Raw genomic sequence first — 18,227 nt, forward strand, 5'->3', positions numbered from 1 at the left:
TAGGCTGTTCTGATGAGGTGGTGATGTCTGCGGATGGCGTCCTTTGTGGGCTGCGTGGCTGTCTGGTGTGTGGTCGTGGAGCCATTTCTTCCGACATGTACGTTTGGAGGTCTGGAGTTCTTCGGTGAACCATCTGGCTTTCTTGCTGGAGTGGTTGATGGAGGGTTTCTTGGGCGGGGCAAGGGTGCTGGCGAAGTCGTCCATCCACTGTCTGAAGTTCCAGGCGGCGGCGTCTGTGTGTTCTGGCCGAGGGTGGAGGTCCGCTGGTCTTCGGTGACTTTGCTACAGCAGCGGCGAGGGAGCTGTTGGGTGTGGTGGTGCGTGGTTGGTTTCTTGAAGGTGAAGTGAATGCAGCGGTGGTCGGTCCAGTGGAGTTCGGTGGTGTGGTTGAAGGCGATGTGGGTGCTTGTGGAGAAGACTGGGTCCAGCGTGTGGCCGGCGGCGCGGGTGGGTTCAGTGACGAGTTGTCTATCAGGGTGGCAGAATTGGTGTCGTTCTTCTCGAGGTGGAAGTTCAGGTCCCCGTGGAGGCGAGTGTGTGGGTGCTGGCGAGGTCGGCGATTGAGTCGCTGAAGAGGGCCCGGGGTCCGGGAGGTCTGTAGACGAGTGTTCCTCTGAGGGTGGTGTTCGGGTCGGTGTGGATCCGGAAGTGAAGGTGTTCGGCGGAGTTGAGGGAGTCGTCTGAGAGGGTGTGGACCTGGAGGGTGGACTTGTGGACGATGGCTATTCCTCCTCCAGTTCCGTTGGTGCGGTCTCTGCGGGAGATCTTGTAGCCATCTGGGATGGCTATGGCGATGTCAGGTGCCGAGGAGTCATTCTACCAGGTTTTGGTTAGAAAGGAGACGTCTGGGGCAGAGGTATCGAGCATGTCCCAGAGTTCGACAGCGTATTTGTGTGCGGAGCGGGTGCTGAGGAGTATGCAGCAGATGTGGTTGGGTTCGGTCCTTGGAGGTTTGGTGGGTCTGTCGCATCTAAAGTTGCAGGTGTGGCAGGAGAAGAGTCCATGGGTGCGTTTCGGGGCGGCCTGAAAGCAGTGGTCATCTCGGCCAGTGTTGAACGCGTGGATGGTGTTGGCGTCGTATCGGAGTCTGGTGTCGTGGCATGCGCGGGATCCAGGGGTTCTGGCGCTGGGCGCGGACGGGCTTGCCTTGCCTTTGGCGCGGCTGCGTAGCAGCTGCCATTTAAGGCGGGGCGTTGAGGGGACGTGGCCACAGGAGGTTGCGGCGCGAAAGAGCAGGGTACAAAATGAGAGGGGGGGGTGGGGCGGGAGAGTAGTTGGTCAGAAAAGGCAAAACGGTACAGAAAATACAGAGAGCACAAAAAAATCAGAGGAGACAAAAACACAGGAGCAGTACAAACGCAGATGGTCAAAGTGGTGAGCAGCGGCAGAGAGGACACAGCGGGCGCGAACTCGCGCTCAAGCAGGAGCAGACAGGTAGCCGGTGGAGCTGTTCGGCAGCAGGGGGGTGACCTGGCCTGCAAGCAGGGTCAGGGGTCACTCCCGCTGTCGGGCAGCTCCCACCATTTGAGGCAGGGAGGAAGGAAGGAGCAGCTGGGCGTTGAGGGGCGTGGCTGCAGGGTGCAGCGGCGGGAAAGAGTGGGGTACAAAATAAGAGGGGGTGGGGCAGGAGAATAATTGGTTAGAAAAGGCAAAACGGTACAGAAAATTTAGAGAGCACAAACAAATCAGAGGAGACAAAAAACACATGAGCAGTACAAACGCAGATGGTCAAAGCGGTGAGCAGCGGCAGAGAGGACACAGCGGGTGCGAACTTGAGTTCAAGCAGGAGCGGACAGGTAGCCAGTTGCGCTGTTCGGCAGCAGGCTGGTGACATGGCCTGCAAGCACTCTTTCACTAGATTTCTCTATTAAGCCTAAGGCCTCCACTATTTATAAGATACTTACTCTATTGATCCCAGAATTAAATCTAGTATAGAACTTCTATAGGAAAAAGGCACAAGATTTCTCGTGTAAGATTTGGGGCTCCATCTGGACAAAAATGTATACCTTCTCACGATCAGCAAGTACAACGGAGACTCAATATTATTTTTACACTAGGCTTTTCCTTACCTCTACAGATCTCCAAAAGTTTACGTTGGTGGAAGTTGCGAAATGCTGGTCTTGTCCTCATGAAAAGAGTGATTTACTTAATGTGTTTTTTCTCTGACCTCTGAATAAGAGCTTTTAGTTACTCATTTGGAATAATTTAAACAACATTTTATCTACCAACATTCCTTTTGATATTGTGCACATTTTTTCTGGTTGGTTCCTCTCCTATATGGAGTGCCCAGGGGGACGTGGGGAAATTTGTTGACTTGTTTATAGCTATTACTTTTCTTATCATTCCCACCAATTGGAAGAACACTGCTAAAATATTGTATCAAACTTGGTGGAACCTGTTATGCCATCATCACAGACTAGATCATCTTCATGCCACCTATTAACCCCTATTGATTAATAAAGCATATTTACTTTGGTCGTCACTCACAACATTCCTTTCCATGTTGGCTGTTTGATCTATTTCGCATGTACAATGTCACGATCCTTCTTAATGATATTTTGTTCAGTTAGCTTTTAAGACCATCTTTGCATTAATGGTTTAGCTGCCGTTTATTTTTCCCCCTTTTCCTCCCTTCCTCCCCCGTCTTTACCTTGATTTTAAAACACTAAATTGCATTTGCCTATGTACTGATTTAAATTGTTCAAATTGGTTTGTTCACACTCCTTTATATTTCAATTTTGGTAATGGAAAAGTTTGGACTTTGTAATTACTATACTGATGTTTTACTTAAAATATCATTTCAATAAAGCATTCTATACATAAGAAGCAAGCTGCTGCATTTCAGGCGTTTACTATGCAACTGTGAGCCATCAGCACAGAACTTCAGGATATCTGAAGTAGCAACTAGATATCTAAATAAGAAAGCAATGTGCTTTGAGGAGAACAGGTGTGAGACATCGGGGAAAGAAGGTGAAGAGGGGCAGGACTGGGAGGTGAGGCTGAGACAGAGGTGTGGGAAGTCACTTGGAAGATTATGGGATAAGCACACACAAAAAACTAGTCAAATGACCTGTGCAGGACCTATAGATGATGCAGGACCTATAGATGGTACCCATTCTGTTCAGCACCTTTTATTTATCAATATCATTGTCTAGCCCAATCTGGAAAGTTCAAGGCAGCTAAAAATGCTATCACTGCTGAAGGAAGGCACTGTATTCCCCAGTTTGAGAGCAGCTGTAACTAATCATACAAGATCAGGTTCATACATTTTCCTCAATGGCTGAACATAGGGAAAACACTCACCAAGGAAGTAGACAGCCTTTGTAAGGGCCGACAGAGTTCATAGCATATCAGTTCCAGTAAAAGGCGCTCACACTTCTGTAGGGAGAGAAAGGGTAGGGCAAGCATTAATTCAGGTATTCAGCAAGATTTTCATATGAACTAGTTAAGCACACACTGAATATCAAACCACACAGTTACGGTAGGTGTGTCGTTGAGATAAGTATTAACTGTTACATCACAGTTGTCGTGAAATATTGCAAGGTCACAGGCGTCCAAGGTCATAAATCGCATCCCTAATCTTACCCATTTAATACATGTAAAGCTACAATCACCAACTGTTCATTTAGTGTGGAGAAAAGGAAATTTTAACTTAACCTGTTGCAACTTGTACTGCTGTATATTCACATGCTGTGCACATTTCTGCAACTGGTGTTGGCTTCTCGTTAATCCAACTATTTTTTCAATTTAGACGTGCTTTCAGTACCGAGGGACACGAGTGGGATGACTAACTCGCTCACTTCCATTCTTTCTCAGATAAACCTTAACTCACAGTGTAACAGACTACACCCAGATTGTGCACTCCCATCCACACTCCAAGAGTAAGGAAAATGCTACTTACCAGTATGCATCTGTTCTTGGCATGTAGAGCTGCAGAGTTGTACACTTAGCATTAGATCGCCACCTAGTGCTGGGCTCGGATGATTGCAGGTTGTCTTCTTGGAAGAAGTCTTTGTTAGTCCGAGATAGGTGGCTCCTCCCTTGGATAATACTGCGCATGGGCATCGGCTCCATCCTTCGATTGTTTTTCGCCATGATGGGAAATGATGGAGTCAGTAGTAGTAAAGAGAAAGGAATGCCCATGTGTGTGCATCTAAGTAAGATGAAAACTGGAACGGATACAAGTCCCGGGGGGGCGGGAGGGCGTGTACAATTCTGCAGCTCTACATGCCAAGAACAGATGCATACTGGTAAGTAGCATTTTCCGTTTGAGGCATATGAGCTGCAGATTGTACACTTTGCATCGATTGTGCAGCAGTGTCTCACCTAGCGGTGGTCGCCTGTATCCGTTGCATTGGTTTAAAATAGAGCTCTCTTACCATCTAATTTATGTAAAGCTCTTTCCGCGACAGAGTCTGGGTTTTGGAAAAACACCGGTAACTCTACGGACTGGTTTAGGTGAAAAGGAGTGAGGACTTTTGGAAGAAATTTTGGATTAGATCTAAGAACCACTTTGTTAGGATGTATTTGAAAAAATGGTTCTTGTATAGTGAAAGCTTCTATCTAACTTACTCTTCAGAGAGAGGTAATGGCAACCAGGAAAGCAGTTTTCCATGTCAGGAACTGCAGTTCACATTTATGTATAGGCTCGAAAGGGGGTCCCATGAGTCTTGTAAGGACAATATTTAAGTTCCACACAGGGGAAGGTGGTAACCTGGGTGGGATTATTCTTTTTAATCCTTCCATAAACGCTTTAATTGCAGGGACTATGAAGAGACAGATGTTGCCTGTTTTGTAAATAGGCTGCAATTGCTGCAAGGTGCAGGCGTATGGAAGAGTATGCCAAATTAGACCTTTGTAGATGTAAAAGGTAACAAATGATATTTTGGATGGAAGCATCCAGGGGATCAATTTGATTATTTTTGCAATATATTGCGAATATTTTCCATTTAGCGGCGTAACACGCTCTGGTAGTGGGTTTCCTAGCCTCTTTAATAATGTTCATACAGTCTGGTGGTAGGTTTAGATAACCAAACTCTAAGACTGCAGGAGCCAGATCGCCAAATTCAGTTGGTTCGGGTCTGGGTGTCTGATTTCTCCATGGTTCTGTGTTAACAGGGATGGAGTTAGTTAGAACTATCTCTAATTCCACACCAAAAGTTACAACAGTGTGGTGAACCATGGTTGTTGTGCCCATGTGGGAGCCACCAGGATCAGTTTTAGAGACTGTTGTCTGAGCTTACGCACCACCAATGGAATCAGTGGGAGAGGCAGAAAAGCGTACGCAAATCTGCCTGACCAGTTCATCCATATCACATTGCCTTCGGACAGTGGGTGTGGAAACCTGGCGGCGAAGGCTGGGCATTTTGCATTTTCGTGGGTGGCAAACAGATATATGTATGGATGACCACAACTTTGGAAGAATGCTTGAAGAACTTGTGGATGTAGTACCCATTCGTGAATCTGTTGTGACTGCAGACTTAACAGATCTCCTATCTGATTGTGAACCCCTGGAAGGTGATCCGCTAACAGATCTATGTTTTGAGGAATGGCCCATCTCCAAATGTTCTGTGCGAGCTGGGACAGTTTCAGAGAGTGTGTCCCCCCTTGTTTTGTACTTGAAGTTGAAATGTTTTGAGTGCTAAGAATATTGCTAGCAGCTCTAGATGGTTGATATGGAACAGTTTTTGCTGATTGTTCCATAGACCCTGAGTTGTGTGATGTAAGAGATGGGCTCCCCATCCTGTGAGGGATGCGTCTGTTGTGAGCACTACTTGTGGAACAGGCTCGAGGAACGGCCGCCCTTTTGTTAAGTTTTTGGTGTTCCACCACTGCAGAGAGTGATGTGTGCAGCTGTCCACCAACACCAGGTCTGTTAGTGGACCTTGAGCTTGGTTCCACTGTTGTGCTAAGCACTCCTGTAATGGGCGCATTTGCAATCTTCCGTGTGGTACTATGAAGATGCAAGATGCCATCATGCCTATTTGCCTCATGAACACCCTGCCTTGCAGAGACGGTTGGTGTTGAACGGCGGTGACTAAGGCTTGAATGCTCTGTATCCTAGGGCTGTAGACGTTTCTATTGCAGCTCCTAGATATTGGTGTACATGCGAAGGCTGCAGGTGCGACTTGGTGTAGTTTATCGTAAACCCTAAGTTGTGCAACGTTTGAATTGTCTGATGAGTGTTGGACACACAGATTGAATGACTTGGCTTTTATGAGCCAATCATCTAGATAACGGAAGACATGTATTTGTTGTCTCCTGAGGTGTTCTGCTACCACTACTAGGCACTTTGTGAATACTTGCGGTGCTACTGTCACTCCGAAATGGAAGGACTTTGAACTGATAGTGTTGTCCTTCTAGTACAAACCTTAGATACTTTCAGTGAGCAGGATGTATGGGGATATGGAAATAGGCATCCTTCAGATCTAGTGTTGTAAGGAAATCGCCTTGTTGCAGAAGTGGAAGCACTTGTTGTAGAGTGATCATAAGAAAATGATCTGATTGTATGTAATGGTGAAGGGGCCGGAGGTCGAGAATGGGCCTTAGTGTCCCGTCCTTCTTGGGAATTAGAAAGTACAGCGAATAAGAACAAAAGTTACTTACCTGTAAACTGTGGTTCTCCAGTATTGGTGTCTTTCATAGATTCACATGCTTGAATATTCCCCGTCGTCGAAGTGGGAGTCCCACGGTACATAAAATAGCAGTAATACATGCATGTATATATGAGAAATATCATGAATAAAAATATACATACATATAATGCAATAGAAATGTAAACTTAAAAAAGTACCATAGAACAGAATAGGCCCATTGAAAAGCCCAAGGGAGAATTCACTTTAGTAACATATTAGAGTCATTATGTGTTGGTCCACATTCCAGCCAATCAGGCTGTAGCCTCCTCTAGAACCTTCTCCTCAGAAGCCCAAGTCCTCAGATTTTCGTAGCACAAAGTAAGTATAAGTGTCTGAGGAGAAGAGAGCCTCTGAGGGGCGGATGGGAGGGTCGCATGTGAATCTATGAAAGACACCAATACTGGAGAACCACAGTTTACAGGTAAGTAACTTTTGTTCTTCTCCAGTATTAGGGGTGTCTTTCATAGATTCACATGCTTGAATAAGAGTAGAAAGCAGTAAATCATCACATAAGTCATAAAGGAGGTACACAATAAAGTCTTGGCAAACATATCACTAAATAAGCAATAAATACCCAAAATTATGAGAAAAAACCTTTATGACTGGAGGTGGGTAGCAACAGAGGCTCACCTTCATCGGAAGAGATTCCGCAGCACCGCTTGACCCACTGCTGCATCCGCGGCATCTGTTGACTGCAGGCAGTAGTGCTTCGTAAAAGTATGGCTGCTAGACCAAGTAGCAGCTCTGCAGATGTGTCTCAGAGGTACCCCTGCAAAGAGGGCAGCAGAAGTCGACACAGCTCTCGTGGAATGAGCTCGAGCTGGAGCAGGAAGGGGCTTGCCAGCCCGTTGATGACAGTAAGATATGGCAGACGATATCCATCTGGTGATAGTCTGTTTGGTAACAGCTTGTCCTTTGCACACCGGGCCATATGCCACAAATAATTGATTTGTCTTTCTAAATGCCGCTGTGCGTTGAAAGTAAAACTTGAGGCAGCGCTTTACATCCAGAGTGTGCAAAGAGCGTTCCGCTGCAGATTGTGGTGCTGGAAAGAAAGTTTTAAGAATAATTGGTTCATTGAGATGGAAATCACTGGGAACCTTTGGAATGAAACTGGGATTTGTCCTCAACGTAACAGCCTCGTTGGAGAACTGTAGAAACGGTGGCTGTATAGTAAATGCCTGGATGTCGCTGACACGCCTGGACGAAGTCAGAGCAAGCAAAAGAGCCACTTTCCAAGAGAGGCATTTCAGATTTGCCGAATGGATGGGCTCGAATGGAGGCAAAAGCAGTTGGGACAAAACCAAGTTCAATCGCCAAGTAGGTGGGGGGCGACGGATCGGTGGAAACATCCGAAAGAGGCCCTTGAAGAATTGCCTAATAATTCTGGAGGAGTACAAAGATGTTACACCATCATGGCGAAAAAGGGAAATTGCAGCCAGAAACACCTTTAGAGTGGAGTGTGATAGTCCTGATCTTGCTAATGACCGGAAGAACGGCAAGATCTGCTCAGGCTGAGCACACATGGGATCCAAGGTCTTAGTGGAGCACCAAGCACAGAAACGTTTCCACTTTAACTGGTAAGTTTTGATTGTAGATGGAGCGCAAGCACTTGCTAGTACCACCCTACAATCCTCGTCGATATCTATGCGTGCAAATTCATTGTACTCAGGTTCCATGCATGAAGTTGGAGATATGCTGGATCCGGATGGCAGATCTGCCCTTGCTGCATCGTTAGTAGATGAGGCAGAGGATGCAAAGGTATCGGATTTGTCAGAGAGAACAGAAGAAGATCCGAAAACCAAGGACGTCTCGGCCACTTGGGTGCAATCAGGATTTTTTGGCACGGTTGGAACCTCATTCTGTGCAACAGGCGAGGAATGAGCGGAAGTGGGGGAAATGCATAGATGAAGTCGTTCGACCAATCTATTGAAAAGGCATTCCCGCTCGACTCCCTGTGTGGATGCCGACTCGCAAATCGTTGACACTTCTTGTTGAGAGCAGTTGCAAAGAGATCCAACTGCGGTTGGCCCCATTGACGGAAGATGAAATCCAAAGTTGGCTGATTGATTTCCCATTCGTGGTTGTCTGAGAGGGCTCTGCTGAGCGAGTCCGCCAGAACATTGGCCACACCTGGCACATGAACAGCTGTGAGATGTATGTGCCGTTGTATAGCCCAATCCCATATTTCATGTGCCAGTTGTGACAGCATGAGAGACCTTGTGCCGCCCTGTTTGTTGAGGTAGTGCATGCTGGTGGTGTTGTCTGTCCTCACCAGCAATGTTTGTTCCTGCACTAACATCTGAAAGGACTTAAAGGCCAAGAAAATCGCCAGGAGTTCCAAGCGGTTTATATGCCAAATGCGCTGAGACGCCGTCCATTTTCCCTTTACGGACATCCCATCGAGATGTGCCCCCCAACCTTCTAGGGATGCATCTGTTGTCAGTGTAAGTGTTGGTGGTTCGTCTCTGAATGAACGACATGTCACTATGTTTGGAGGATGAGCCCACCACTCCAAAGCCTTTTGAATGCGGGGCGTTAGTTGGATCTTGTCTTCGAACGACCCCGATACCTGCTTCCACTGCTTGTCTAGTTCCTCCTGTAGGACTCTCATGTGCAATCTGCAGTTGGGAATTAGCTGAATGCACGAAGAAGCCATGCCGAGGAATGATTTGTACATCCGGACAGAAACGTACTGTCTTGACTGTAGGAACTATACTTTCTTTATCATTCGATCTTGTCTCTCTTGAGAAACGAATACTTGCCCCAGCCAAGAATCTAGCGAGGCTCCTAGAAAATCTCGCTGTTGAGATGGTAGAAAGTGCGACTTTTGGAGATTGATGGACAAGCCCAACGTTTCGAAGAGGGAGGTGCAGACTTGAATGTGCTGTTCCGTTAACTGGAAAGTCTTGGCCTTTATTAGACAATCGTCCAGATACAGATAAAACAGGACGCCCTGGAGACGCAGGTAGGCAGCAACCGGGGCTAGAACTTTGGTAAATACTCTCGGTGCTGAACGAGGGCCGAATGGTAGGACTTTGAATTGGTAATGACACTGGCCGACTGTAAAGCGGAGATATTTCCTGTGCCTGGGGTGAATAGGTACATGGAAATATGCATCCTGAAGGTCTATCGTTGAAAAGAACTCTCCTGGAATGAGGAAATTCAAGATTTGAAGCAGGGTTAGCATCTGAAAAGTCTGATGCGATGAACTTGTTTAGAGCCCTCAAATCTAAGATGGGACGCCACTCTCCTGATTTTTTCTTTACTAGAAAGAAATGGGAATAAAACCCCCTGCTGCGTTGATTTTGCGGTACCACTTCTATGGATCCTTTCTTGATCATTAGCTTCACCTGAGCCAACAGTTCCTTTAGATGGGGAGAGGGTGGACCCGAAGGTGGACGAGTGGGGGGAATTTCGTGAACTCCAGGGTATGCCCTTTTGAAATAACGTCCAAGACCCATTGGTCGGTGGTAATGTTGGACCAATTGTAGAAGAACTTTGAGATCCGACCTCCAAGATGTACAGTCGCCGGAGGGTGAAGCTTGGATTTGTCACTGGTTTTTGTTGTTGTTTGCACCACCTCTGTAATCGGACTTACGCTGGTATGGTCTGGAGGTGGATTGACGACTCTGGGACTGATAGGAGCCCCTCTGTCTATTATCATTGTAGTTGTATGATCGATTTTGGCCTGTTCCACGAAAAGTAGAGGTTCCTCCTCCTCTACCACGTGCCCCACGAAATGGCCGTTTGATACTGTAAAGTTGCCAAGGACTTCGCAGTGTCCGTGTCCTTCTTTATCAGCTCCAATGCATCGTCGACATGCTTGCCGAATAAAGATTCACCGTCGTAGGGTAAATCTAAAACCCTGGATTGAACCTCTGGGCGGAAAGTGGTCGATTTTAGCCAGCCTTGACGGCGCAAGACTGCAGCACCCGCTAGTTGCCGAAAACCAGTGGATGAAATGTCGACGGCATAATCGATTATTTCGGCCGAAATTCTCTCCCCTTCTTGAATTATGGCCTGCGCTTCATCTCGGATGGAATCGGGCATCTGAGGGATCAGAGCAGCGATCTCAGACCACATTTGGCGGTCGTAGCGACCTAGAATAGCCAAGGCGTTGGATGCTCTCACAGTTGTCGCTGCCATTGTCGTAAATTTCTTACCAATGGAGTCCAACTTACGGCCATCCTGATCAGGCGGAGATGTCAAAGGGATGGCAGGATTTCGAGATATTTTTTGTGCCGCCTGAGTGATCACAGAATCCGCTTTAGGTTGAGAAACCAAACAGGCCGGAGAAGTAGGTGGCGCTTTATATTTTTTGTCCAATCTGGGCAAAACAGCTGGTATGGAATTAGGACGTTCCATTAACCTCAGACCTTCTTCCCATATGTGGTCGATTATAGGAATGTTATGCGATTGCTTCTGAGGCAAGTCCTTAAAATCGTATAAGAAACAATCAGTTTGTTGCGCCTCAATTGCTAGATGGAACCTCTTCGCAGCACGAACCATAAGGTTATGAAAACTCGCGATATCTACTGGCGGTGAGGCTCTTGGTGATGCAGGTGGAGTAGAAGGTGTCTGTGCCCTATAATTGTCCCAATCCTGCAACCTCATTATCGGTGTCGTTATCCCCAGTGTTATGAGGATTTTGATCCTCATTATCGGTATCAGGACGAGTACCAGTTGGAGACGTAGGTGCAACAGGCGCCGGAGCTGGAGGTCGAAGTGCTGGAGACTGAGGTCGAGGCGCTGGAGACTGAGGTCGAGGCGCTGGAGACTGAGACCGAGGCACTTGAGGTTCTGGAGAAGTAGGCAAGGATGATGGAAACCTACGATTGTAGTCATTCAGCATGTGCTGCAGGTTTTGTACCAAAGACAAAGGGATTTGTGTAACCTGTTCATAACTAGTTGGTTCTGCCTCATCAATTGGAAAAAGTTCATTCCCATCTTCGACGTCATTATTTTCGTCCTCATCCTCGTTGTGAGAAGTTGGCCTGATATATAATGTTCACTATTCTAGTGAGCACTTTGTATCAGTCCAACAACCCTTATTGATGATTGGTTGTAAGTCAACCTTATAGACCAGCTATCCTAGTAGCATGGATACGAGCATTCTTCGGGCTAAACTCTAGAGGGCGTGTTAAGCCAGCTGTTATACCATCACATATACCCCTTGAACACCAAGTGAAAGGACACCACACAAGTGTTATGAAAATAAACAGTGTATTTATTTAGATCACAACAGCCCTGTACTCTTTATGAGGACAGGGTACTAAGCACACAACAAAACTCTTACGAAAATACTTTAAGTTGCACAATTTACACAAATGCCCGAGGGGCACGGAAAACCATATACTACAAAAGTGGAATGCGAAATTACTAGCAGGTAAGTACTAATCTCATAGGGTTTGGAATCGCTAGGACTGGCCTACTGAACCTTCAGATTACTAGCAGGAGGCCTAGGGGACTCGGGTGCAGAGTGTGCACTCTCACGCGGGATGCGGGACAAAGTCTATGGAGGCTAGTAAAAGCAAAAGTTAGTGTTCTCGGGAGAACCCGACTAGTTAGAGCTGAAACGAAAAAGGATCTGGACCCTTGGATAGTGAGGCTTTGCTGGGGCACCGAAATGCCGAAGTTACCTAGCCCAGGGGCTGCGGATGCATAGGTCTGGAAAGACGTCGGGAATCCTCGTTGCAGTCTATGGAGCCTGAAGAAAGAAGTTGCTGGCAGGCGACCAGTGAAGATTGTTCGGTGGATCCAAGCCTGGATCGAAGATGGATGACACCTGAAAGCAGAGGGCACCAAGTTTTTAATCACTAGCCAGTGATTGTGTGGGCACCAGGATGGCACCGGGCGAAGTCACCTCGACCAGGTGAGTGGGCGACGCTGGGCTCTGCAGTCTCACGGACCAGGAGGCGTTGTCGGCGACCAGGATGCTGTCGGTGCTGGAGCTGCTCAGGGTCGGGGCTTCTCGGACCCCAAAGCACTCACCAGAGGATCCCTCGGCGGTCGTGCTGGACAGAAGTCGTGCAGTTCTGATGATGGCCGGTCCCTCGAGGTCTCGTCGCTCCTACGGTTCTCAGCTTAGCTGTAGAGGTAGGTAGAGGTCAGAGGTGCTAGGGAAGCCGGGTCTCGTCGTGCTGGTCGGTCGGATTCCGGAGGAAGGACGTGCAGTAAACCGCAGTGTTCTTAGATGGTGCCTGCGGGTGCAGGGTGACTACTCTTTAGCCACAAGGGAGAAATCTTGAGAAGAAGCCGAGAGTTCCTTTCGTAGAAAGTAGTTTCAGGATTCAAAGATGATCTAATTTAGAAGGGTCCCCGCTCCTGCCTTTATCCTAAAGAAAGGGGTGGGTACGCGACTAGGTCCTGCCCTAGGGGTGGGACCAGGAAGGGGGGTGGTTACACCCCTCTCCCATGCCGGACTTTCCCCAGGTCAGGGGCTGGTGTGCCCCTGGAACTGGTTCTAGCCGGCCTATGCATAGTGAACATCGGGGTGCCACTTGCAGTCACATTCCTCTAAAGCCCTGCCTACCCAGGATACACAAAACCCTGTCTGGGATAGTGCTAGCACCGCCCCGGACAGGAAACCCTTTGTCCAAGCTCCCCTCGCTGGAAGGACTCCCAGCGGCAGGGGGTCAGACTTGTGTCTGTGGTGGCAGCATCCATTTTGTGATGCTGAGGCTCGAGTTAACTTTAACCTGGGTTCACAGTTATAAATGTCGTGTCCCTCTAGAAGGGTGGAATGCTAACCCCGTCGCCAGAATTGGCGAGGGGTTAGTATTCCAATTCGTATGACACCTTACTCGACATGTTTTGATAAAGCGATACCAGAGATGGCATTTAACCGCGAGGATTATAATGCACTTAAGAGTATATGGTATGCGTTATCATGGAACAGCTATTAGGACTTGGTTCCGCAAGCTGCAAACGGGCTCAGATCATGCCAGAGCACCATCTCACACGATTCTAAGCACTCTGCCTTCAGGATTGTCAAGGCCTGCCATAGGAGTGACTGATAGGAATCTGTGTGTCCATTTTAGGGTTAGATATAGGTATACTATATCTAAAGCAAAGGGTGATTACACCACCTTGCCCCAGCTGTCGTGCAGCCAGTTGTGTCAGATTTAGATGGCCAGCCAGGGGTGGCATAATACATGCTGCAGCCCCTGGTAGGCCCTGGGTACACCTATGCCCTGAGTTACAGGGTCTGATAAGGTGGCCCAGTACCAATTAGATATGTACCTAGGGTACATGGAATCCATTTTACAGAGAGAGCAGTAGGCCTGGGGTCCTGAATAGCAGGGTCCCAGGTCAACTAAGTCGGAAAACCAGCAAAACACCAGGCAAAAAGTTGGGGGCAACCATAGTCAGGTATCCACCTTCCTACACTCGTCACTATCATCCTGACACTTAATGTGTAATTCAGAAGGACTGGAAGCTGGCCCAGAAGTCTGATCCATTTCAGAGTCATTTCCGGATTCCTCTTCTCCAGACTGAATTTTTTTTTCCAGAAGCTGTGATCCACTCCTTACTGGACTTACCTGGATGAGTGGTATAGTCTTGAGAGTCGAGGCAGTAACCACTTTGAAAGTGGTAGCAGTGATTAGGGGTTGGTGCGACGTCAACGAGCCCGTTGACAAGAACTCCACAGTCTTTGCACCACCCTGGGACCCTTGCGCCGTTGTGGAAGAAACCGGCGTATGAATTGGCAATTTAGTCTTGGTCAACGATGATTTTTTTGTCATCGACGAGGTTGCAGCTTTAACCGTCGACAAAGATGCTTTCGTCGACGAGGATGTAGCCGTCGACGAAGGTGGAACCGTCGACGATGAAGATCTCGTCGTCGGAGTTGTCGTCGGCGATGATGGCTTGCTTTTTGTAGACGGAGGACCCGTCGACGAGAGACGCGTCGATGATTTCTTCGTCGACTGTTTGATCGTCGACGAGATCTTAATGATAGACGAGATGGGTCTCACCTCATGACTGCTCGTCGACGAGATGGTCGTCATCGTTGCAGAGCTGGTTGACAGGGAACAAGTGGTCGTCGATGTAGAAACAGCCATGACTGAGTTCGTCGACGCTGAAGACGTCGACGGACGCGTCAACGGGCCCGTCGACGAGCTAGTGCCCGATTTAGAAGAGGAGGGCATAGCTTTGGGTCTAGACACCAGAGAGCCAGGTCCCGTAGGCGCGCCCTGAAGCAAGTCCTGTGGGGAGACATCCTTTAAGGAACCCAGCATTCTAGTCTTCTTAAGAAAAGGAGAGGGAACCTCAGTCTCAGACCCACGCTTCTGAGAGGATTTGGAAAATCCAGATGACAGACTCTCAGCATCAGAAACCACACTTTCAGTAGATCTCAACTTCTGTAGCCACAGAAGGAGACGGGCCTCTATCCCTCAATGTTTTAGGGGGAAAAGTGCGACAGAACTTGCAGGTAGAGGAATTATGATCCGGGTAAAGACAGTAAATACACTTACTGTGTGGGTCCTCATGAAAAAGGCGCAATTTACCACAGGATGGACAAGCCTTGAAAAGGGTTTTCTTTGTAGAAGACATCTCTGAAGAGAAAACAGCTAGAACTGGTGAAAAACTGAGCAGAGCTCAGGGAGACTCCCTTCACACGACGTGCGGTAGAAAATCAGAGGACTTGGGCTTCTGAGGAGACGGTTCTAGAGGAGGCTACAGCCTGATTGGCTGGAATGTGGACCAACACATAATGACTCTAATATGTTACTAAAGTGAATTCTCCCTTGGGCTTTTCAATGGGCCTATTCTGTTCTATGGTACTTTTTTAAGTTTACATTTCTATTGCATTATATGTATGTATATTTTTATTCATGATATTTCTCATATATACATGCATGTATTACTGCTATTTTATGTACCGTGGGACTCCCACTTCGACAACGGGGAATATTCAAGCATGTGAATCTATGAAAGACACCCCTAATACTGGAGAAACCCCTGTTCCTTGTTCTTGTAAAGGAACTATTTGAATAGCGTCTTTTTGTAGAAGCGATAGAACTTCTTGTTGGAGCAGAGTTAGATGGTCTGTAGACATTGGACGCTGCCTGGGAGGTATGTGTGGAGGGGTTGCTGTAAGTTCTAGGCAGTAGCCATGTTGGATAATCGGTCTTACCCACTTGTCTGTTGTAATGGAGTTCCAGACAGGCAGAAACTGTGTTAGTCTGCCCCCTACAGGAGTGGAATGCTGTGGGGGGAGCGGAGGGAAGTCATTGTTTAGTGGTGGAAGAGGATCGATTGTTGTTGTTACCGCGACCTCTTCCTTTGGTATTATTGCCTCTGTATCCTCCTCTACAATATCCCTTATTAGAGGATGTTTGTGACTTGAAAGATGTAGTAGTGTCTGCTCCAGTTTGTTTGGAGCCTCCTCTGTAGAAGGAGCGACGAAAGGAACCTCTAGCTGGTGTGGCCTGTAAAGCCCCATAGACTTGGCAGTGTCTGTGTCTTTTTTCATTTTTTCTAGTGTAGTTTCTACTTCTGGGCCAAATAATTGGTTCCGATTAAATGGCTGGTTTAAAATGGTGGTTTGCTCTTCTTGTTTTAACCCTGAAATGCGTAACCACGCATGTCTCCTAAGTATGACACTGGTATTTACAGCTCTAGATGCTGTGTCTGCGACATCTAGTGTGCATTTTATTGAGGTATTGGATATTAATTTTCCTTCTTGTATGTGGTCAGTAGCTTGATCTTTATACTGATCTGGTAGGTGCTCAAGTAGTTTCTCTAATTGATCATAATGAGCCCTATCGTAACAAGAGGAGGGCTTGTGTATTTGCTATGCGCCATATGTTGGAAGCCTGCACAGCTATTCTTTTACCCGACGCATCAATTACTTTGGATTCCTTGTCAGGTGGGGGTGCTTCACCAGAAGTTTGAGAATTAGCCCTCTTCCTAGCATTGGACATAACTAATGAGTCTAGTGGTAGGTGTTCTTTAATACAGACTGGATCGGAGGATGCAGGTCTATATTTTTTCTCAATTCTGGGGTTCAATATTCTAGTGCGTACAGGGTCTTTAAATACCTCTGGAGCATGTTTGATTACCCCTTTAATCATAGGAAGAATTTGAGCAGAACGCTGGGACTGCTCAAAGGTATCTAAGAGAAAATCTTCCTCAATGTCATCTGAGTGCATGGGGACTCCATGGTATACAGCAGCTCTGTTTAACAGATGACCAAAACCAATGGTATCCTCTCGAGGAGAAGGTTTTGATGGGTATGATTGTGGCTCAGGAATATCAGGCACGTTTTGGGGGTTTGTAAAGTCCCATATAGACACATTTTTAGTGTTTGGAAAGTTCCACACACCCTCCTGTACAGGGTATGAATCATCAGGATCTTCTATATCTTCCCCTCCACCCAAATCATATTCATCATCATTGTGTTGAGGCGAATGTGATGATGGAGAATGGACAGGAGAGATTGGAGGTGAAATGTGAGGAGAAACAGGAGAAGAGGGAGGATAGAAGAGGGAGGGTGCATAGGAGAGGTTGCACAGTCCTTTTTCTTGGCAGGAACCAGAGGTGTAGGTGGTGTATCTGCTGGTCTCTTCTTGAGAGGCGTAGCGCCTACATGACCTGTGTTTGGGTCTATGTATATCTTCTTTTGTCGAGGATCTGGTCGAAAAAGTTCTTCCTCCCGTACAACCTTCCTGGGCGTCCATTTTTTCGGTGCCGGCGGAGGTTGTTTGGTTTGTATAGCCTTGGTAGGTGTTATAACGTCCTGTGGCGAAGTTTCCGGTGCCGAAGGGGTCGTTTTCTGCTTTGTAGGCATGTTCGAGATTTGGTCACCTCTGAATCAGGTTTTGTGGTTTTCGGCACCGAAGGTGTAGAGTGGATGGCTTCGGAGCCGGTGCTTCTTACGGTTCCAGAACATTGTTCGGTTTCGGTGTCAATACTATTTTTGTCTTCGGAGGCGAAGGGTGTTTAGGCTTCGGTGCTGAGGCATCTTTATTTTTTGGTGCCGATGGAAGAAGCTTGCTTGGTGTCGAGGCACTGGAAGGCGTAGTTAATTTCTTCGGAGCCGAGCTCGAACGCGGGGCTGTCGAAGTAGGTGTTCGGTCTTGACTGGGCCCCTTAGGCGGAGTGCTGACCTTTGCCTTCTGTTTGGGCAGTGTATGTGGTGCAGGGGCAGTAGTTTTCACACGCTGACCCGATGGAATGGAGTAATCGGAGTCGTCTGCTCTGATACGATCTGGAGATCAGGTGAGTCTTCTTCGGGAACGAGCGGAACCTCGTCATCGAAGATATCTTCCGGTGCTGGAGCTGATCTCTTCATCTCGTGTCGACGGGCCCTCCTATCCCGGATAGTTTTCTTCGATCTGAAGGATGCACAAGCTGTACAGGTCGACTCGTCGTGTTCAGGCGATAGACAGAGGTTGCAGACCTCGTGGTGGTCGCTATGTGGAAACTTTGCTTGACATACCGGGCATCTTTTGAACTGAGTTCTTTCCATGTGGTGTAGGCCGCACGGAGTGGATAGGCCTAACGGCCCACTTCGATGAACAGGAATGGAAACAATGGTGTCAAAAAGTCTTATGGTCGAGTTCGAAGGTAATTTGTAGAAGT

General features: G+C 47.5%; 1 protein-coding gene across 2 annotated transcripts in view; it reads right to left on the reverse strand.

Moving 5' to 3' along the window:
* Positions 1 to 18,227, reverse strand: part of TRIM28 (tripartite motif containing 28) — a 538,764-nt gene that overhangs the window by 98,395 nt on the left and 422,142 nt on the right. For both annotated transcript variants that reach the window (XM_086930506.1, XM_086930507.1), the window contains exon 15: positions 3,304 to 3,378. In XM_086930506.1, the coding sequence (XP_086786632.1) occupies positions 3,304 to 3,378 (75 nt within the window). The remainder of the gene's footprint in view (positions 1 to 3,303; positions 3,379 to 18,227) is intronic.

Source organism: Lissotriton vulgaris, chromosome 7 (genome assembly GCF_964263255.1).
Source record: "Lissotriton vulgaris chromosome 7, aLisVul1.2, whole genome shotgun sequence".
NCBI lineage: Eukaryota > Metazoa > Chordata > Amphibia > Caudata > Salamandridae > Lissotriton > Lissotriton vulgaris.